General features: G+C 55.3%; 1 protein-coding gene across 2 annotated transcripts in view; it reads left to right on the plus strand.

Annotated features, from left to right (window-relative positions):
* The window catches only part of LOC122546469 (diacylglycerol kinase beta-like), a 211,190-nt gene extending 204,461 nt beyond the window's left edge, over window positions 1–6,729 (plus strand). For both annotated transcript variants that reach the window (XM_087985546.1, XM_087985547.1), the window contains one exon: window positions 4,680–6,729. In XM_087985546.1, coding sequence (XP_087841672.1) covers window positions 4,680–4,754 — 75 coding nt within the window. In that variant the 3' untranslated portion in view covers window positions 4,755–6,729. The remainder of the gene's footprint in view (window positions 1–4,679) is intronic.
* Window positions 6,730–23,303: the final 16,574 nt, after the last annotated feature.

The following is a 23,303-nucleotide window of genomic DNA, read 5'->3' on the forward strand; positions in this document are numbered from 1 at the left end:
GGGGACACGGGGTGGAGATGGGGACACGGGGGGGAGATGGGGACACGGGGGGAGATGGGGACACGGGGGGGAGATGGGGACACGGGGGGGAGATGGGGACACGGGGGGGAGATGGGGACATGGGGGGAGATGGGGACACGGGGGGGAGATGGGGACACGGGGGGAGATGGGGACACGGGGGGAGAGATGGGGACACGGGGGGAGATGGGGACACGGGGGGGAGATGGGGATACGGGGTTTGGGGGAGATGGGGACACGGGGTGAGATGGGGACACGGGGGGGAGATGGGGATACGGGGTTTGGGGGAGATGGGGACACGGGGGGAGATGGGGACACAGGGGGGGAGATGGGGACACGGGGGGGGGAGATGGGGACACGGGGGGGAGATGGGGATACGGGGTTGGGGGAGATGGGGACACGGGGGGAGATGGGGACACGAGGGGGACATGGGGGGAGATGGGGACACGGGGGGAGATGGGGACACGCGGGGAGATGGGGACACGGGGGGGGGAGATGGGGACACGGGGGGAGATGGGGACACGCGGGCAGATGGGGACATGGGGGGAGATGGGAACACGGGGCGGGGGGAAGATGGGGACACGGGGGCAGATGGGGACACGGAGGGGAGATGGGAACACGGGGCGGGGGGAAGATGGGGACACGGGGGCAGATGGGGACACGGGCTGGGGGGGAGATGGGGACACGAGGGGGACATGGGGGGAGATGGGGACATGGGGGAAGATGGGGACACGCGGGGAGATAGGGACACGGGGGGGAGATGGGGACACGGGGGGGGGGAATGGGGACACGGGGGGGGGAGATGGGGACACGAGGGGGAGATGGGGACACGGGGGGGATGGGGAAATGGGGGGTAGATGGGGATACGCGGGGAGATGGGGACACGGGGGGGGGATATGGGGACACGGGGGGGAGATGGGGACATGGGGGGGGGATGGGGACATTGGGGGAGATGGGGACACGCGGGGGAGATGGGGACACGGGGGGGGATGGGGACACGGGGGGGGGATGGGGAAATAGGGGGTAGATGGGGATACGCGGGGAGATGGGGACACGGGGGGGGGGATATGGGGACACGGGGGGGGAGATGGGGACATGGGGGGGAGATGGGGACACGGGGGGGAGATGGGGACACGGGGGGAGGGGAGATGGGGACATGGGGGGAGGGGAGATGGGGGGAGGGGAGATGGGGTGAGGGGAGATGGGGACACGGGGGGGAGATGGGGACACGGGGGGGAGATGGGGACACGGGGGGAGATGGGGACACGGGGGGGAGATGGGGACACGGGGGGAGGGGAGATGGGGACACGGGGGGGAGATGGGGACACGGGGGGAGGGGAGATGGGGACACGGGGGGAGATGGGGACACGGGGGGGAGATGGGGACACGTGGGGAGGGGAGATGGGGACACGGGGGGTAGATGGGGACACGGGGGGGAGATGGAGACATGGGGGGGAGATGTGGACACGGGGGGAGGGGAGATGGGGACACGGGGGGAGATGGGGACACGGGGGGGAGATGGGGACACGGGGGGGAGATGGGGACACGGGGGGAGATGGGGACACGGGGGGGAGATGGGGACACGGGGGAGAGATGGGGACACGGGGGGAGAGATGGGGACACGGGGGGAGAGATGGGGACACGGGGGGAGATGGGGACACGGGGGGGAGATGGGGACACGGGGGGGAGATGGGGACACGGGGGGAGATGGGGACACGGGGGAGAGATGGGGACACGGGGGGGGAGATGGGGACACGGGGGGAGGGGAGATGTGGACACGGGGGGAGGGGAGATGGGGACACGGGGGGGAGATGGGGACACGGGGGGAGGGGAGATGGGGACACGGGGGGAGATGGGGACACGGGGGGGAGATGGGGACACGTGGGGAGGGGAGATGGGGACACGGGGGGGGGAGATGGGGACACGGGGGGAGGGGAGATGGGGACACGGGGGGGAGATGGGGACACGGGGGGAGATGGGGACACGGGGGGTAGATGGGGACACGGGGGGGAGATGGAGACATGGGGGGGAGATGTGGACACGGGGGGAGGGGAGATGGGGACACGGGGGGAGATGGGGACACGGGGGGAGGGGAGATGGGGACACAGGGGGAGATGGGGACACGGGGGAAGGGGAGATGTGGACACAGGGGGAGGGGAGATGGGGACACGGGGGGAGGGGAGATGGGGACACGGGGGGAGGGGAAATGGGGACACGGGGGGGAGATGGGGACACGGGGGGAGGGGAGATGGGGACACGGGGGGAGGGGAGATGGGGACACGGGGGAAGGGGAGATGGGGACATGGGGGGAGGGGAGATGGGGACACGGGGGGGGGAGATGGGGACACGGGGGGGGAGATGGGGACACGGGGGGAGGGGAGATGGGGACACGGGGGGAGATGGGGACACGGGGGAAGGGGAAGATGGGGACACGGGGGGAGGGGAGATGGGGACACGGGGGGAGGGGAGATGGGGACACGGGGGGGGGGAGATGGGGACACGGGGGGGGAGATGGGGACACGGGGGGAGGGGAGATGGGGACACGGGGGGAGATGGGGACACGGGGGAAGGGGAAGATGGGGACACGGGGGGAGGGGAGATGGGGACACGGGTGGAGGGGAGATGGGGACACGGGGGGAGGGGAGATGGGGACACGGGGGGGAGATGGGGACACGGGGGGAGGGGAGATGGGGACACAGGGGGAGGGGAGATGGGGACACGGGGGAAGGGGAGATGGGGACATGGGGGGAGGGGAGATGGGGACACGGGGGGGGGAGATGGGGACACGGGGGGGGGAGATGGGGACACGGGGGGAGGGGAGATGGGGACACGGGGGGAGATGGGGACACGGGGGAAGGGGAAGATGGGGACACGGGGGGAGGGGAGATGGGGACACGGGGGGGGAGATGGGGACACGGGGGGAGATGGGGACACGGGGGGGAGATGGGGACACGGGGGGAGGGGAGATGGGGACACGGGGGGGAGATGGGGACATGGGGGGGAGATGTGGACACGGGGGGGAGATGGGGACACGGGGGGAGATGGGGACACGGGGGGGAGATGGGGACACGGGGGGAGGGGAGATGGGGACACGGGGGGAGATGGGGACACGGGGGGAGATGGGGACACGGGGGGAGGGGAGATGGGGACACGGGGGGAGGGGAGATGGGGACACGGGAGGAGATGGGGACACGGGGGGAGATGGGGACATGGTGGGGAGATGTGGACACGGGGGGGGGGGAGATGGGGACACGGGGGGGAGATGGGGACACGGGGGGGGGGGAGATGGGGACACGGGGGGGAGATGGGGACACGGGTGGGGGGGAGATGGGGACACCGGGGGGAGATGGGGACATGGGGGGAGGGGAGATGTGGACACGGGGGGAGATGTGGACACGGGGGGGAGATGGGGACACGGGGGGGAGATGGGGACACGGGGGGAGGGGAGATGGGGACACGGGGGGAGATGTGGACACGGGGGGGGGGAGATGGGGACACGGGGGGAGGGGAGATGGGGACACGGGGGAAGGGGAGATGGGGACACGGGGGGAGATGTGGACACGGGGGGAGGGGAGATGGGGACACGGGGGAAGGGGAGATGTGGACACGGTGGGAGGGGAGATGTGGACACGGGGGGAGGGGAGATGTGGACACGGGGGGAGGGGAGATGGGGACACGGGGGGAGGGGAGATGTGGACACGGGGAGAGGGGAGATGGGGACACGGGGGGAGGGGAGATGGGGACACGGGGGGGAGGGGAGATGGGGACACGGGGGGGAGATGGGGACACGGAGGAAGGGGAGATGGGGACACGGGGGGAGGGGAGATGGGGACACGGGGGGAGGGGAGATGGGGACACGGGGGGAGGGGAGATGGGGACACGGGGGGGAGATGGGGACATGGGAGGGGGGAGATGGGGACATGGGGGGGAGATGTGGACATGGGAGTGGGGGAGATGGGGACATGGGAGGGGGGGAGATGGGGACACGGAGGGAGGGGAGATGGGGACACGGGGGGAGATGTGGACACGGGGGGAGGGGAGATGGGGACATGGGAGGGGGGGAGATGGGGACATGGGGCGGGAGATGGGGACATGGGGGGAGGGGAGATGGGGACACGGAGGGGGGAGATGGGGACACGGGGGGGAGCCAGGGACATTTTGAGTGTGGGACTGAGTGCTGTCATCTCATCTCACAGCGACCCGTCCTCCTGAGAGTGTGTCTGCCTGTGTTCTCAATTGCCCCGTGAGGGAGAAGCGACCTCTCCCAGCCCAATGGTCAGAGCAGGAGGATATCCCTGAGCTCTCCAGGCCTGCGTCAGAAGTGCTCCCATTGCTGTGTATCCCTGCCTCCCCTGATCACCTCACAGAGCCTGGGTTCTCAGGATCACACTTGCCCAGAGTGTCGAACCTCTGAGCGATACGATTTTCCTCCTCTCTGTCTTGAGTAGGGAACCCCTGATGTTGAATGAGCAGCCTTCTGTTGTAGATTCTCCCACAGGAGTATTGATTACCCCGTCCCTAATTGCCCCCTTGAGAAGGTGGGGGTGAGCTGCCTTCTTGAACCGCTGCAGTCCGTGTGTTGTGCAGGACTTCTGCTTTGCACAGGATTGGCCGAAATGTCAATGTGACTAATTGCTGTGTTTTGTGTGACTCCCCTCCAGATTAAGATATCCCACAAAAACCAGTCGCCGATGCTGATGGGTCCATCCACCAAATCAGCAGGTACCAAGAAATGAGGTGAACCTGACCAGCCTTGCAGTGCCTGGCTCCCTGGGGCAATCCAAGCTCCTCATTGGGTTGGATCCTTCCGTTTCCGAGATCCTTTCACTCCATTCTCCTCAAAGACACGAGACTCTCCAGTTTCTCTCAGTCGGACTGTCTGTTTAAGCCAGACCCCTTTTGACACACAGATTTCTTCAGGTCTACATCAGATCACTTCCATCTGCCTGATTTCACTCTCTGCCCTGACCAGACACTGGTGTTGCACACACTCACTCACTCACACAGACACATACACACGTGCGCACACACACGTGCTCACACAGACACACGCGTGCACACACACATGTACACACACACATGCGCACGCATGCACATGCACAGACACATACATACACGCGCACATGCACTCACACACATGCACACACTGACACATACATACACATGTGCACACGTGCACACGCACAGACACACACTGACACATACACACGCGCTCACACACTGACACATACATTCACACATGCACACACACACGCGCACATTGACACATACATACACACACGCACACTGACACGCACACAGACACACACATGCCAACAAATACATACACATTGACACACACTGCCACGCGCACACTGACACACACACACACTGACACACACACACGCTTTAGCATACGAGTGTCGGTCTTTCAGCCTGTGCAACTCCCCAGTCTGCCAGAGTCCCGACATTACTCTAACACTACTATATGACACTTGGCCTGACATTGAGAAATGTCTGGCGTCCCTTTTGTGGACTGAACCATGGCTTTGCATGCATTCGGGGGGCAATCAACGCGTCACGTTTGTTGCAACTTTCCATTTGCCGGAGAGGCACGTGATCTTTCCGAAGGTACACCCTCCGCTGTGCCAGGGGGATTTAATCCAACCTTTTCTTTGAAGGGGGATTACTGAAACACCCACCAGCCAACTGACAATGACGCAGTCTCATTGTCAGGCTCTATCGGGGACATGGCTGGGTCTCCCATTAAACAAACAGCGTTTTCTGCATTCAGCTATCTCAACTGCTCAGAAAGTAAGGATTGCTTGTAATCTTCATACCAGCTCCCCGCTCAGGAGGACATTGAGTGCTTCAGTATTTCATCATATGACCCCGTCAGTGAGATTCTATCGAATTCTGAAGGTGCTGAACAGACACAATGAGAAATCAGTCACTGGAAAGCTTTGCTGGTATTTTTTTTGCTCAAATTCTGCACTCACAGCTCGCAAACGACACGGATCAGCAACGGCGGGGGTGGGGGGTGGGGAGAGCATGATGGGATTGGGGAACTGAAGCAGCTCACAGGGTGGGGGTGCGTGTGGAAGGTAACTTGTCCCATCAGAGTGTAAGGTCATGGAGAGGCGAATGTCTGGGAGGATGTAGCTCCAGAAAAAGTCAGCAGTGCTTTCTGTCAGTGGAGTGCCATCCAATATTGCAATGGGAGGAAAGAGGCAAGGAGCTGGATCATGGGCAGGCTAATATTGGGAATGACATGGGCTTTGGGTGACGGCTTCACTTTTGTCGTAATGTTACTGGGAATAATCACGTGGAAAATGGACAGGTTGGTAAGTCATATTGCGGGTGCCCTGATTCCAACACAGCATGCAGTAGCGTGCGGGATTCCTTCACAGTCCTCGCTGTCTGACTTTCCTCAAAGGTACGGACCATGAAACCAAGTTAGATAGTGGCCATGTGGGTGCAAGGAGGAAGGGTGCTGATCCAGACTGGCACACAGGAGAGATTCAGAACGTTGGCACCTCCTGCCCACCTTGGCCCCAGCCTGACACCCTCCACACGCTGCCAGGTTGGTCGAGCTGTGGGTAGAAGCTGGTTGGATTTGCTATCTGTCTGTTGAGGTGCATGGATGTCAGGGGTGTAAACATATTGCATAATCCCCTCTTCTGTTGACACATTTTGTATTTAATAAATAAATGCTTTCGGTTTAGCAACTGGTTTTGGTTACTTCCCTGTTTCATTGTTAGATTAGATTACCTACAGATTAGATTAGATTACCAACAGTGTGGAAACAGGCCCTTCGGCCTAACAAGTCCACACCGACCTGCCGAAGCGCGACCCACCCATACCCCTACATTTACCCCTTACCTAACACTACGGGCAATTTAGCATGGCCAATTCACCTGACCCTGCACATCTTTGGACTGTGGGAGGAAACCGGAGCACCCGGAGGAAACCCCCACAGACACGGGGAGAACGTGCAAACTCCACAGTCAGTCGCCTGAGGCGGGAATTGAACCCAGGTCTCTGGCGCTGTGAGGCAGCAGTGCTAACCACCGTGCCGCCCAAATCTTCTGATTTGAGTCAGCTCATCCCCAAATATCTCATGGTACATACCATCCTTTCTTGCAAACGCTCACACACTACACACTCACATACATACACACTCACTCACACACACACAACACACAAATACACACACACACTCTTTCACACACAAATACACACTCACACTCTCACACACCACACACACACACTCTCTCACACACATAAACACACACACTCTCACACACACACAGTCACACTACAGACTTTCTCACACACGCAAATACACACTACACACTCTCTCACACACAAACACACCACACACACACTTTCACACACAACACACAAATACACACTACACATACACATACACACTCATACACTTCACACACACAAATACACACACACAGTCACACACACTCACGCGCACACAAATACATACACACACTAACACAAAAATACACACACATATACACACTCTCTCACACACAATAACACAAATTCACACACACACAACACACAAATACACACTACACAGACACACACACAAACACAAAAATACATACACACACACATATACACATACTCTCTCATACATACACGAACACACAAATACCCACACATACACTCTCACACACAATAACACACAAATACATATATACACACAATCTCACAAATTCACACACACTAACACACAAATACACACATGCACTCACACACACACTACACACACACATACGCACTCTCTCTCACACACTACACACACACTCACACACACTAACAAAAATACATACACACATACACAAAAATACATACACACACACACGCATACACACACTCATGCTCACACACACATACTCTCACATACACTAACACACAAATATACACACACTCTCTCACACACGATAACACAAATACATACATACACACTATCTCACAAATTCACACGCATACACACACTCACACTAACACAAACACACACACACACTAGCACACAATCTTAAATACACACACTAACACACAAATACACACACTCACACTAACACAAACACACACACTAGCACACAATCTTAAACACACGCTAACACACAAATACACACACACTAACACACACTCTCATACATACACAAATACACACACAAACACGCGCACACACTCATACATCCACAAATACACATCCAATTACACACACACACTCTTAAACACACACAAACTCTCACTCACACACAAAGATTCTCACAGACACACACACACACAGTCACATACACAGACACACTCACTCATTCACAAACACACACACACTCTCACACACACACACACACTCACATAAACTCACAGACTCACACACACTCTCACATAGGGTCTGTCTCACAGACACACACACTCATATACTCAAATACACTCTCTCACACACACACAAACCCCCACACACATACACACACACATTCCCTCTCACACAGACTTACTCTCACACACATTCTCACACTCACACACACTCAGACTCTCTCACATTGACACTGTCACACATACTTTCACACACACATCTAATCACACGCAGTTATTCATACACACACGCTCGTAAACACACATAAATAAACTCACATACATGCTCTCACTCACACACACTCTCATGCAGACGGTCAGACTCACAAACACTCATATTCTCACACACACAGACACACTCATTCTCACAACGCGCACACAGACTCATTCACACATTCACACACACATATATTCTCTCTCACATGCACACACGCACATACACTAACATGCACACACACTCTCACACACTGACACACACCCACACACACTCTCTCTCAGACACACACTCACACACACACTGACACTCTCACACACCTGATTGCACACTCAGCCCCCACCTTGTGAGTGAGTGAGAGCACTGGGTCAGTGATGGTTCCCCATATCCCTGCAGGGGAAAGAGGACGCTCCGGGCCCAGAGACAGCCAGATGGAGCGACTGACCCGAACACTTTGTGGGATCCGGACCCTGTCGACCCTTGAATGTTGCTTTCTCCCAGTGCTGAAAATACCATGTCAGTATGTTGCTACGTGAAAGTCGGCTGACCCGAAGGTATCGCCTGTGCAATCAGGTGGCTGATGAGAGTTGGATTCAGCAACAGAAACGGACCAGGACTGCAGCAGCCAGAGGGTCCAGGCGTCCACTGCACTCACCAGTCACTGCTTCACCTTTCACCAATAACACAGCAGGAGCAGTGCAGAGACAGCGCACGCCAATGGGCCAACACGCACAGGGTGTTTCTGTGAGCTTGGGGCAGAGGGGAAGAGGGGCTTTTTGCTTCATGGTTTTGCAGGTTAGTGCTTGTAAAGTCTTTTGTGGTTTACTGGGTGCTAATTAGCAGCAGTGTGTACCACCTACAAGATGCCCTGCAGAAATTCCCCAAAGATCCTCAGGCAGCACCTTCCAAACCCACGGCCACTTCCATCCAGAAGGACAAGGGCAGCAGATACATGGGAACACCACCCCCTGCACGTTCCCCTCCGAGCCCCTCACCATCCTGACTTGGAAATACATCCATAATGTGGAGGTGCTAGTGGTGGACTGGGGTTACCACAGAGAGCTGTGTGGGGGCAGAGCCCTGGTGCATATTTCAAGCTGCGACAGCGAGCTTCTTGATCAATCCGGGAATCATGGTCATGGGGAAAAGGGCAGGAGAGAGGACGTGAGGAATGACCAAGCAGGCTGGAGAGGGAGAATGGCCTCCTGTTCCTATTCCGATTCCTTAATGTCTTATGGGTAACCTCACAACGTTTGAAGCAGACTTGGATGAGCAGCCAAAATGTTCTAACATTCCAGGCTCTGGGCCTAGTGCTGGAAGGTGGGACGTGTGGAGATTTCATGTGGTTTTGGTGGTACAGGCTGCAGGGGCTGAAGGGATTCTTTCTGCCGCACACGAACCAACCTGTTCCAGTATGGCTACAACTCTGGACAATGTGGAATACTGCCCAGGGTGTGTCCTGTACATAAAAAGCAGGACCAATCCAATCCAGCCAACCACCGCCCCATTAGTCTACTCTTGGTCATCAATGCAGTGATGGAAGGGGTCACCAACAGCACTATCAGTGATCTCCAACAACCCCTCGCAATGGAGATTCGACAATTTCCATCTTCCTCTGTGTCAGGGATGACTCTGACCAGTAGAGAGTATGCCCCCCCCCCCCCGATTCCCATGATTCCAGTTTTGCCAGGGCTCCTTGATGCCACCCTCGGTCGAATTCCCGATGAAGGGCTTATGCCTGAAATGTCGATTCTCCTGCTCCCCGGACGCTGCCTGACCTGCTGCGCTTTTCCAGCGCCACTCTCTTCGATTCTGATCTCCAGTCCTCACTTTGTCGAATGCAGATAGATGTCAAGGGCTGTCCCTCTCCCCTCCCCTCTGGAATCAACTCTTTTGTCCGTGCTTGAACCCAGGCTGTAATGAGGTCAGGAGCTGACAGGAACCCAAACTGGGTGTCACTGAGCAGGTTATTGCTGAGCGGGTGAACATTCATGTAAAACTGAGACAGTGTGAAAAAGATGGCCAACCTGCTTTCATTATTGCGTGTCACGCATCATTACAATGATTAAAATCCTCATAACCACAAAGAGTTGGCGTTTATTTGCAGCACAAAGTCTGGTCTGGTCTATTCATGAGCACCTTTTGATTGTCCTCACACCCAGAAATACCCTCATCAGAGGTTTGCCCCTTCCTGCCCAGGAAGGTGGGTGCTGGGGCAGATGCATGGTCTCTGGTCAGTGTGCTCCCTGTGAGGGGTTCCCTAGGAAAACCAGCAGGTGGCAGCAGTGATCCAAGGCCAGACCAGTCGATGGCAGAGAGAGCAGGCCTTCCCTCCTGTGAGGCTGGGGAGTAAAACACCAGTCGGGCACAGGGTGGCACAGAGGGTTCCAGGATACCGACGGTGGCTTTAACAGGCTGGACGCCTGGTCGTGCCACCTTCTACGATTTGTATTCATCTATCCCTCGGTCACCACACACCTGATCTTCGCCCACCTCCTCCATCCCGACTGCAGCAAGGATGGTGATCCCTCACTGGGCTGCTCTCTTCCCTGGCTACATCCTGCGGATCTTCCTGACCGGTGGGTACTGCGGAGGCCTACACTGCATCATATCCCAGCACCCCCTGCCCCATTACCCCCCACCACTCACCAGCTACCCACCCGCAACTCACCCAATCAAATCCACACTGACATTGGTGAAGGCGCTTGAAGGACCTGATTTCAGTGACGACGGCCCTATTGGCAGGCTCTTCATTAGCTCCATGTTGTTCACTGAGGATTTGGCGGGTTTTAAATGGGCGGCACGGTGGCTCAAGGGTTAGCACTGCTGCTTCACAGCGTCAGGGACCCAGGTTCGATTCCAGCCTCAGGCGACTGTCTGTGTGGAGTTGACACGTTCTCCCCGTGTCTGTGTGGGTTTCCTCCGGGTGCTCCGGTTTCCTCCCACAGTCCAAAGATGTGGATTGGCCATGCTAAATTGTCCCATAGTGCCCAGGGGTGTGCAGGTTAGGGTGGATTGGCCATGCTAAATTGTCCCATAGTGCCCAGGGATGTGCAGGTTAGGGTGGATTGGCCATGCTAAATTGTCCCATAGTGCCCAGGGATGTGCAGGTTAGGGTGGATTGGCCATGCTAAATTGTCCCATAGTGCCCAGGATTAGATTAGATTAGATTAGATTAGGTTAGATTAGATTAGACTAGATTACCGACAGTGTGGAAACAGGCCCTTCGGCCCAACAAGTCCACACCGACCCGCCGAAGCGCAACCCACCCATACCCCTACATTTACTCCCCTACCTAACACTACGGGCAATTTAGCATGGCCAATTCACCTAACCTGCACATCTTTGGACTGTGGGAGGAAACCGGAGCACCCGGAGGAAACCCACGCAGACATGGGGAGAACGTGCAAACTCCACACAGTCGGTCGCCTGAGGCGGGAATTGAACCCGGGTCTCCAGCGCTGTGAGGCAGCAGTGCTAACCACTGTGCCACCGTGCCGCCCACAATGTGCAGGTTAGAGTGGATTGGTCATGCTAAATTGTCCCATAGTGCCCAGGGGATGTGTAGGTTAGGGTGGATTTGCCATGCTAAATTACCCATAGTGCCCAGGGATGTGTAGGTTAGGGTGGATTGGCCATGCTAAATTACCCATAGTGCCCAGGGATGTGCAGGTTAGGGTGGATTGGCCATGCTAAATTACCCATAGTGCCCAGGGATGTGTAGGTTAGAGTGGATTGGTCATTCTAAATTGTCCCATAGTGCCCAGGGATGTGCAGGTTAGGGTGGATTGGCCATGCTAAATTACCCATAGTGCCCAGGGATGTGCAGGTTAGGGTGGATTGACCATGCTAAATTGTCCCATAGTGTCCCAGGGATGTGCAGGTTAGGGTGGATTGACCATGCTAAATTACCCACAGTGCCCAGGGATGTGCAGGTTAGGGTGGATTGGCCATTCTAAATTACCCATAGTGCCCAGGGATGTGCAGGTTAGGGTGGATTGGCCATGCTAAATTGTCCCATAGTGCCCAGGGATGTGCAGGTTAGGGTGGATTGGCCATTCTAAATTACCCACAGTGCCCAGGGATGTGCAGGTTAGGGTGGATTGGCCATTCTAAATTACCCATAGTGCCCCGGGATGTGTAGGTTAGGGTGGATTGGCCATGCTAAATTGTCCCATAGTGTCCAGAGATGTGCAGGTTAGGGTGGATTGGCCATGCAAAATTACCCATAGCGCACAAAGGTGTGCAGGTTAGGGTCGATTGGCCATGCTAACTTGTCCCATAGTGTCCCAGGGATGTGCAGGCTAGGGTGGATTGACCATGCTAAATTACCCACAGTGCCCAGGGATGTGCAGGTTAGGGTGGATTGGCCATTCTAAATTACCCATAGTGCCCAGGGATGTGCAGGTTAAGGTGAACTGGCCGTGCTAAATTACCCATAGTGCCCAGGGATGTGCAGGTTAGGGTGGATTGGCCATTCTAAATTACCCATAGTGCCCAGGGATGTGCAGGTTAAGGTGAATTGGCTGTGCTAAATTACCCATAGTGGTAAAAACAATGACTGCAGATGCTGGAAACCAGATTCTGGATCGATGGTGCTGGAAGAGCACAGCAATTCAGGCAGCATCGAGGAGCTTCAACAAAATCGACGTTTCGGGCAATAGCCCTTCACCAGGAATAAAGCTTTATTCCTGATGACAGGCTTTTGCCCGAAACGTCGATTTTGTTGAAGCTCCTCGATGCTGCCTGAATTGCTGTGCTCTTCCAGCACCATTGATCCAGAAATTACCCACAGTGCCCAGGGATGTGCAGGTTAGGGTGGATTGGCCGTGCTAAATTACCCATAGTGCCCAGGGATGTGAAGGTTAGGGTGGATTGGCCGTGCTAAATTACCCATAGTGCCCAGGGATGTGCAGGTTAGGGTGAATTGGCCATGCTAAATTGTTCCATAGTGTCCAGGGATGTGCAGGTTAGGGTGGATTGGCCATGCTAAATTACCCATAGTGCTCAGGGATGTGCAGGTTAGGGTGGATTGGCCATGCTAAATTACCCATAGTGCTCAGGGATGTGCAGGTTAGGGTGGATTGGCCATGCTAAATTACCCATAGTGCTCAGGGATGTGCAGGTTAGGGTGGATTGGCCGTGCTAAATTACCCATAGTGCCCAGGGATGTGCAGGTTCGGGTGAATTGGCCATGCTAAATTGTTCCATAGTGTCCAGGGATGTGCAGGTTAGGGTGGATTGGCCATGCTAAATTACCCATAGTGCTCAGGGATGTGCAGGTTAGGGTGGATTGGCCATGCTAAATTACCCATAGTGCTCAGGGATGTGCAGGTTAGGGTGGATTGGCCATGCTAAATTACCCATAGTGCTCAGGGGTGTGCAGGTTAGGGTGGATTGGCCATGGGAAATTGCCCCATAGTGTCTGTCGGTTATTACTCTGAGGTAAATATAGGGTTGGGGGAATGGGTCTGGGTGGATTACTCTTTGGAGGGTCAGTGTGGACTTGTTGGGCTGAAGGGCCTGTTTCCACACTGGAGGGGAAAATCTAATCCCAGCCCTGGGTTAGCGACTCCAGAAAGCGGAAGAATCTCAAGCAGGAGCTGGTTACTGATCAGGGGCAACTCAGCTGCCCGTTACCTGGGCAACAGGCATCCCACCCAAATGTCTCCATATTGTCATTGACGTTGCTTCAAGGCTCTGATGGCTGCTCTGAGATCCTGATCGCCGAACCGTTTCCAGCCGAGGATGTCCCTGTCCAACCTTAGCTTATGGCTTGCCAATCCATCTGCTCGCTGTTACATTTCACATCATCGAATGGCATCACCTCAATTCTGTTTCCTTTCTCTCCTGAACTAATTTGCGGGTATAAAATTATATCTTAAAAGACATTGAGCTGTGCCAACTCCATGAAAGAGTGTTCCTTTTAGTGCCACGTTCAGGTTTCCTCCCTGTTAGTGAGTCATCCTCCAATCCTCCAATGATGGGTGGCACGGTGGCTCAGTGGTTAGCACTGCTGCCTCGCAGCGCCGGAGACCCGGGTTCAAGTCCCGCCTCAGGCGACTGACTGTGTGGAGTTTGCACGTTCTCCCCGTGTCTGCGTGGGTTTCCTCCGGGGGCTCCGGTTTCCTCCCACAGTCCAAAGATGTGCAAGTCAGGTGAATTGGCCATGCTAAATTGCCCGTAGTGTTAGGTAAGGGGTAAATGTAGGGGAATGGGTGGGTTGCGCTTCGGCGGGTCGGTGTGGACTTGTTGGGCCGAAGGGCCTGTTTCCACACTGTAATGTAATCTAATATACTCAGATTTACGAGCATACAAACCCGGAGCAGAGCAGGGCCATTTGCAGCCCCCCCCCCCCCCCCACGCTGCTCTGACACGACCATGGCCAATCAGGTTGTGTTTTCAATTCCAACCCCTCTCCCGCCCAATAATCTTCAGCCCTGACAAGAATCATCCATTTCTGCCCTCACGCTCTTCAATGGCCACTCCTTCCGAGAGGGAGAATTCGGGATCACACAACTCCCTGGCCCTGCACCTCAGCCCTGGAACATCTGGATCACAAGGACACCTGCGACCGGCTCCTGTTTATCGACTTTAGCTCTGCCTTCAACACCAGCATTCCGACCAAATCTGTTTCCAAACTCCGAGACCTCGGACCCTGCTTCCCCCTCTGCAGCTGGATCCCTGATTTCCTCACCTGCGGACCGTAATTAGATTAGATTCCCTCCAGTATGGAAACAGGCCCTTCGGCCCAACCAGTCCATACCGACCCTCTGAAGAGTAACCCACTCAGACCCATACCCCTACATTTACCCCTTACCTAACACTACGGGCAATTTAGCATGGCCAATTCACCTAACCTGCACATCTTTGGACTGTGGGAGGAAACCGGAGCACCCGGAGGAATGTGCAAACTCCACACAGTCAGTCGCCTGAGGCTGGAATCGAACCCGGGTCTCTGGCGCTGTGAGGCAGCAGTGCTAACCACTGAGCCACCATGCCACCCCAAATCAGTAAGGATAGGGGACAACACCTCCCACACAGTAATCGCCAACTCTGGCGCTCCGTACGGCTGCGTACTCAGCCCCTTACTACACTCCTTACATCCTACACTCACAACCATGTGGCTAAATTCAGCTCTTACTCCATTTCCAAATTTACTGATGACACCAACGCCATGGGTCAGACCGTGAGCAACAATGAGACCGAGCACAGGAAAGACGCAGCAAGCTTAGCTGCATGGTATAAAGACATCAGACCCTCCCTCAACATCAGCAAAACGAAGGAACTACTCATTGAGCTCAGGAAGGGGAGTGGGGGGCACACCCCTGTCTGTATCAATGGAGCTGAGGGGGAGGTGATCGACAGCATCAGGTTCCTGGGAGTGACGGTCACCAACAATCTGTCCTGCTCCACCCATGTCAGCCCTACAGTCCAGAAAGCACCCCAGCACCTCTCCTTCCTCAGGAGGCTAAGCAAGTTCAGCACGTCCACAAGGACCCGTTACCAATCGTTACAGATGCACCGTAGAAAGTATCCGGATGGATCACGGCTTGGTACGGGAACTACTCTGCCCAGGACAGTAACAAACTACAGGGAGTTGTGAACACAGCCCAGTCCCTCCTTCCATCCATTGGCTCCGTCTACCCTTCCCACTGCCTCAGGAAGGCAGCAACATCATCAAAGACCCCTCCCACCCCGGGGACACTCTCTTCCCCCCTCCTCCCTCGGGCAGAAGATACAAAAGTTTGAAAACACGTACCAACAGATTCAAGAACAGCTTCTTCCCTGCTGTTACCAGGCTTATATATTAGATCGCTCGTACAGTAGAGGTGATCTTTCTCTGCACCTTCTCTGTAACACTATATTCTGCGTTCTGTTCTCTCACCCTGGTGTACTTGTGTGAGGCAGGATTTATCTGGACAGCACGCAGTACAATACTTTTCACTGTATCTCGGTACGTGTGGCTATAATCAATCAAATCAAATCAAGCCCTCTGAGATAAACAAAGTCCCCTCATCCCCAAGCCCCTTACTTTTAAAATGACCACCTCCAACAAGAGACAATCTAACCACTGCCCCTTGACATTCAATGGTGTTACCATCACTGAATCCCCCACTCTCAACACCCTGGGGGTTACCATTGACCAGAAACTCAACTAGATTCACCATATAAACACTGTGGCTACAAAAGCAGGTCAGAGGCTGGGATTCCTGCAGCGAGTAACTCCCCTCCTGACTCCCCAAAGCCTGCCCCACCATCTCCAAGGCACAAGTCAGGAGGGTGATGGAATACTCCCCACTTGCCCCTGGATGGGGGCAGCTCCAACAACACTCAAGAAGCTCAACACCATCCAGGACAAAGCAGCCGCTTGATTGGCCCCACATCCACAAACACCCACTCCCTCCCCCCACCGACGCTCAGCAGCAGCAGTGTGTACCATCTACAAGATCCCCTGCAGGAATTCACCAAAGATCCTCAGGCAGCACCTTCCAAACCCACGACCACTTCCATCGAGAAGGACAGTGAAAAGAATATTATTTGACAAGAAAGAGGGCAGAAAAGATTTATTAGGATGCTTCCTGAACTGGAAGGTTTGCGTTATGAGGAGAGGCTGGATACACTGGGACGTTTTCCCCTGGAGTGTCAGAGACTGAGGGGTGACCTTGTCGAAGTTTATAAAATCAGGAGAGGCATAGATAAGGTAGATAGCCATCAGCTTTTCCCCAGGGTAGGGGTGTCCAAAACTAGACGGCATTGGTTTAAGTTTAGAGGGGAAGAGATACAGAAGGGTCCAGAGGGGTAATTTTTTTCACACAGAGAATGGTGAGTGTCTGAAACAGGTGCCAGAGGTAGTGGTGGAAGTGAGTACAATTTTGTCATTTAAGAAACATTTAGACAGATACATGTATGGGATAGGTATGGAGGGACCAAACACAGGCAAATGGGACTAGATTAATTGTGAAAACTGGATGGCATGGGCACGTTGGGCTGAAGGGCCTATTTCCATACTGTGGACCTCTTTGACTCTATGACAAGGGCAGCAGGTACATGGGAACACCACCCCCTGCAAGTTCCCCTCCGAGCCCCTCACCATCCTGACTTGGAAATATATCGCTGTTCCTTCACTGTCGCTGGGACAGAATCCTGGAATTCCCTCCCTCAGGGCATTGTGGGTCAACCCACAGCACATGGACTGCAGCGGTTCAAGGAGGCAGCTCACCCCCACCTTCTCAAGGAGGGCAACTAGGGACGGGGTAATAAAAGCTGGGCCCAGGCAGCGATCCCCATGAATGGATCAAAACAATGGCGCAGCATTGACCCACCAGGGTCAGACATCTTGTATCAGGACCTAGGCCAGGGGAGCTGAAGTTTCGTCAGGGCTGGCCCGTGGAGTCCAATGAGAGTGGCTGATGTCTTGTGGGACCTGAGGGGGGAGGGGGCGCGATGTGGGGGTGGTTTGTGAGACAGAGGAATAACCTGGACCCCCCCCTCGTCGATGGCCAATTACAAAGGGCATCAATGGGATAAATCTCACAATTAGGTGGGTACATCCTCCCCCCCTCCAAAGGTGGCAGGCAATGAAACCCCAACGGATGCCCATCCTAACCCCGGGTGGCCACTCTCGCCTGACTGTGAACCCACCCGAAACCTGCTGGGCAGAGCGGCGTGGGGTACTGGCCAGCGCGGTTCGGGCACAGCCCATGAGGCCTTGCTGTCGGGATGAGTGTGGTAGGCTGAGAGGAACATTACAGTGACATCATGTCTGGCCGAAGCAGCCAAAGACAGGGCCAGATTAACAGGCGCCAGCAACCCCGCCCCAGGGTGGGTCTTGGAAGAGGGCGTGGGCTTATTTTGGAAACTGTGGTCCTGGCTTAATCAGGAGATCATATCCCAGCAGCAGATGGAATTCATCCTTGCTCACGTCGCTGCCTGAATTTGGCAGTGGGACACATGATCCGGAGCAGCCGTCTCTCCGAAAATAGCCTTTTCACCCTGGAGTTTGAGATGGTGAACAGGTGGAGCTTTTCGGAAAGCAAACAGCTCCTCGCCTCCGTATTTAGCCAGTCATCGAGGAGCCCAGACATCAGCGAAATAGCCAGTGTCCCAGGAGAGGGGGCGAGCTGCTCATCGAATGAAGTCAGCCCCAGCTGTCCGGGTGCTGTACATTACAGACGTGGCTCAAAATCAGGTTATAGTCCAACAGGTTCATTTGGAAGCACTAGCTTTCGGGGCGCTGCCCCTTCATCAGGTAGCAGGATCATAGCACCTAGAAATTACAGCAAAAGGTCACAGTGTCATGCAATTGAGCAAACCTAGATCAATCTGAAAATTAGTGCTTCCAAATAAAGCTGTTGGACTATAACCTGGTGTGGTACGACTTTTGTCCACTCCAGTCCAACACTGGCACCTCCACATCATGACAGACATGGGCATCCCACACCGACCCCAGTACAGACCGGGTGCTCCCTCGGCCACAGTGACACTCTGTGTCGCTAATCGCCACTCTCCTCGAATCCTCAAACCACAACTCCACTTGTTAGCCTGGTGGCAAAACGGTGCCCGCCTCGCCACCACCGAGCTCGGGCACAGCTTGCTCCGGGCACCATCGGTAGCGCTGGACATTTGCTGTGTCGGCAGAACTGTTAAACGCCTACACTGACCCTCTGCACGGCAGGTCAAGGGAACAGCCTCCCCTCCTCCCCTCTCCCCCCCCCCCCCCCCCCACCCTCCATCAGCACAACGCGAGCAGGGGCATCACCTGGAAGCACAGGGAACAACAGGCCCCTACAAGCCCCCCGCTGCCCAGGCATGGGAATGTATCGCCAGCCCTCCACTGTCGCTGGGTCTGAATCCTGGAAGGCCCCCTCCCTCAGGGCATTGTGGGTCGACCAGTGCGGCAGCTCAAGATGGCAGCTCAGCCCCCCCCCCCCCCCCCGTCGAGGTGAGGCAACTCTTCTTCCCACTTCCGTCAACAGTTCCCTCTTACCCTTCTGCCCTGAGGTGGCGTTGGTGACAGCAGCGCGTGTGTGCCCAGCGGGGCGAGATGGCACTGGAGCGTGGCGAGTTTGACGGGGGGGTGGGCCTGACACAGGCAGTGGCACGGGCAGCAAGAGGGTGGTGTCTCCGCCTGCTTTTCACTGTACCCCTGTACCCAGCGACACGTGACATCCAACCGAATCGGATCTCAATGGAACCAATAAATGCCAACTCAGCCTCTCCTGGTTCAGCTACCCGGGCTACCAAAGCATGGCATTTTTCGAGGAGCTTCTGCAGAAAGCCAGTTGGTAAAGGTTCACAGTGAAGCCAATATTTACACACGCAATTGATTTGTTTACAGAGTTGGAGGGGCCATACACGCACCTCCGAAACAAACAAGGACTCTTCCACTCTGTCTTTACTTCGAGGGCACCCTGCTCAGCTCCCAGTTAATGCTGAACATGTGCCTGCAATGAATTCACGATTAAAACATTCTCGACGCACGCTTTAACTTAAAAATAGGTGCACCATTGAGAGCGTTCTGTCTGGATGTATCACTACCTGGTACGGTAACTGTACCATTCAAGATTGGAGACGGTTACAGAGAGTGGTGAACTCGGCCTGGACAATCACAAAGGCCAACCTCCCATCTACAGAATCCATCTCCCAGGCCTGTATCAAGGAAAGGTCGCCAGCATTCTCAGAGATCCATCCCACCCTGGCAATGTTTCTCTACAACCTCTACCATCGGGGAGAAGGTACAGAAACCTGAACACACGCACCAGCCGGTTTCGAAACAGTTTCTACCCTCCTGTTCGAATACTGAATGGACTCACAAACTCTTAGCATTCACCTGTCCCTGTGTTTTGGGTTTTGCCGCTGTTCACCTACAATTTACGATCTATGCTACTTAACTCTGGGACCTGCCTGTATTGTTCGCAGGACACAGCTTTTCACTGAGCCCCGGTACACAGGACAATAAATTCAATTCAATTCAATAAATGTTCATAAGCACAACTAAACTTTCAAAACAAAGCCAACCAAAAGCCTCCATTTTCTCCCCAAAGTATTCTTTTTTGAGACACATTCTGAGACATGCTTTCTTTGCCTCTTTCTCAATGTGTCAAACTGCATTCACTTCTCAAAACGCATCCTCCCCAGCACATGAGGGAGATACCACGCAGACTGGGTGACGGGTCTGTGCAAGGCCTCCAGTCCAGTTGTGACCCTGGGCCTTCCCCTCACTTGGCGCTTTAACCCTCCCCCACGCTTCCTCTCTGACCTATCGAACCGTACCACCCTGAGGGGGTGACATTATCGAACCGTGCCACCCTGAGGGGGTGAGATTATCGAACCGTGCCACCCTGAGGGGGTGAGATTATCGAACCGTACCACCCTGAGGGGGTGAGATTATCGAACTGTACCACCCTGAGGGGGTGACATTATGGAACCGTACCATCCTGAGGGGGTGACATTATCGAACCGTACCACCCTGAGGGGGTGAGATTATCGAACCGTACCACCCTGAGGGGGTGACATTATGGAACCGTACCACCCTGAGGGGGTGACATTATCGAACTGTACCATCCTGAGGGGGTGACATTATCGAACTGTACCACCCTGAGGGGGTGAGATTATCAAACCGTACCATCCTGAGGGGGTGAGATTATCGAACCGTACCACCCTGAGGGGGTGACATTATCGAACTGTACCACCCTGAGGGGGTGACATTATGGAACCGTATCATCCTGAGGGGGTGACGTTATGGAATTGTACCACCCTGAGGGGGTGACATTATGGAACCGTACCACCCTGAGAGGGTGACATTATGGAACCGTACCACCCTGAGGGGGTGACATTATAGAACCGTACCACCCTGAGGGGGTGGCATTATGGAACCGTACCACCCTGAGGGGGTGACGTTATCGAACTGTACCACCCTGAGGGGGTGACATTATCGAACCGTACCACCCTGAGGGGGTGACTGTATGGAACCGTATCATCGTGAGGGGGTGACATTATGGAACCGTACCACCCTGAGGGGGTGAGGTTATGGAACCGTACCACCCTGAGGGGGTAACATTATAGAACCGTACCACCCTGAGGGGGTGACATTATCGAACCGTACCACCCTGAGGGGGTGACATTATGGAACCGTACCACCCTGAGGGGGTGACATTATCGAACCGTACCACCCTGAGGGGGTGACATTTTTGAATCGTACCACCCTGAGAGGGTGACGTTATCGAACTGTACCACCCTGAGGGGGTGACATTATGGAACCGCACCACCCTGAAGGGGTGATGTTATCGAACTGTACCACCCTGAGGGGGTGACATTATGGAACCGTACCACCCTGAGGGGGTGACATTATGGAACCGTACCACCCTGAGGGGGTGACGTTATCGAACCGTACCATCCTGAGGGGGTGACGTTATAGAACTGTACCACACTGAGGGGGTGACATTATGGAACCGTACCACCCTGAGGGGGTGACGTTATAGAACTGTACCACCCTGAGGGGGTGACGTTATCGAACCGTACCAACCTGAGGGGGTGATATTATAGAAATGTACCACCCTGAGGGGGTGACATTATGGAACCGTACCACCCTGAGGGGGTGACATTATGGCACCGTACCACCCTGAGGTGGTGACATTATAGAACATTACCACCCTGAGGGGGTGACATTATCGAACCGTACCACCCTGAGGGGGTGACATTATAGTACCGTACCATCCTGAGGGGGTGACATTATCGAACCGTACCACCCTGTGGGGGTGACATTATGGAACCGTACCACCCTGAGAGGGTGACATTATGGAACCGCTCGACCCTGAGAGGGTGACATTATGGAACCGTACCACCCTGAGGGGGTGACGTTATCGAACCGTACCACCCTGAGGGGGTGACATTATCGAACCGTACCACCCTGAGAGGGTGACATTATGGAACCGTATCATCCTGAGGGGGGGACATTATGGAACCGTACCAGCCTGAGGGGGTAACATTATAAAACCACACCATCCTGAGGGGATAACATTATCGAACCGTACCACCCTGAGGGGGTGACATTATCGAACCGTACCACCCTGAGGGGGTGACATTATCGAACCGTACCACCCTGAGGGGGTGACATTATCGAACTGTACCACCCTGAGGGGGTGACATTATCGAACCGTACCACCCTGAGGGGGTGACATTATCGAACCGTGCCACCCTGAGGGGGTGAGATTATCGAACCGTACCACCCTGAGGGGGTGAGATTATCGAACCGTACCACCCTGAGGGGGTGACATTATGGAACCGTACCATCCTGAGGGGGTGACATTATCGAACCGCACCACCCTGAGGGGGTGAGATTATCGAACCGTACCACCCTGAGGGGGTGACATTATCGAACTGTACCATCCTGAGGGGGTGACATTATCGAACTGTACCACCCTGAGGGGGTGAGATTATCAAACCGTACCATCCTGAGGGGGTGAGATTATCGAACCGTACCACCCTGAGGGGGTGACATTATCGAACTGTACCACCCTGAGGGGGTGACATTATCGAACCGTACCACCCTGAGGGGGTGACATTATCGAACCGTGCCACCCTGAGGGGGTGAGATTATTGAACCGTACCACCCTGAGGGGGTGAGATTATCGAACCGTACCACCCTGAGGGGGTGACATTATGGAACCGTACCATCCTGAGGGGGTGACATTATCGAACCGCACCA

Source organism: Chiloscyllium plagiosum, unplaced genomic scaffold (assembly GCF_037043375.1).
Source record: "Chiloscyllium plagiosum isolate Xiang-an unplaced genomic scaffold, Cpla_swu_hap1 HiC_scaffold_53X, whole genome shotgun sequence".
Classification (NCBI taxonomy): domain Eukaryota; kingdom Metazoa; phylum Chordata; class Chondrichthyes; order Orectolobiformes; family Hemiscylliidae; genus Chiloscyllium; species Chiloscyllium plagiosum.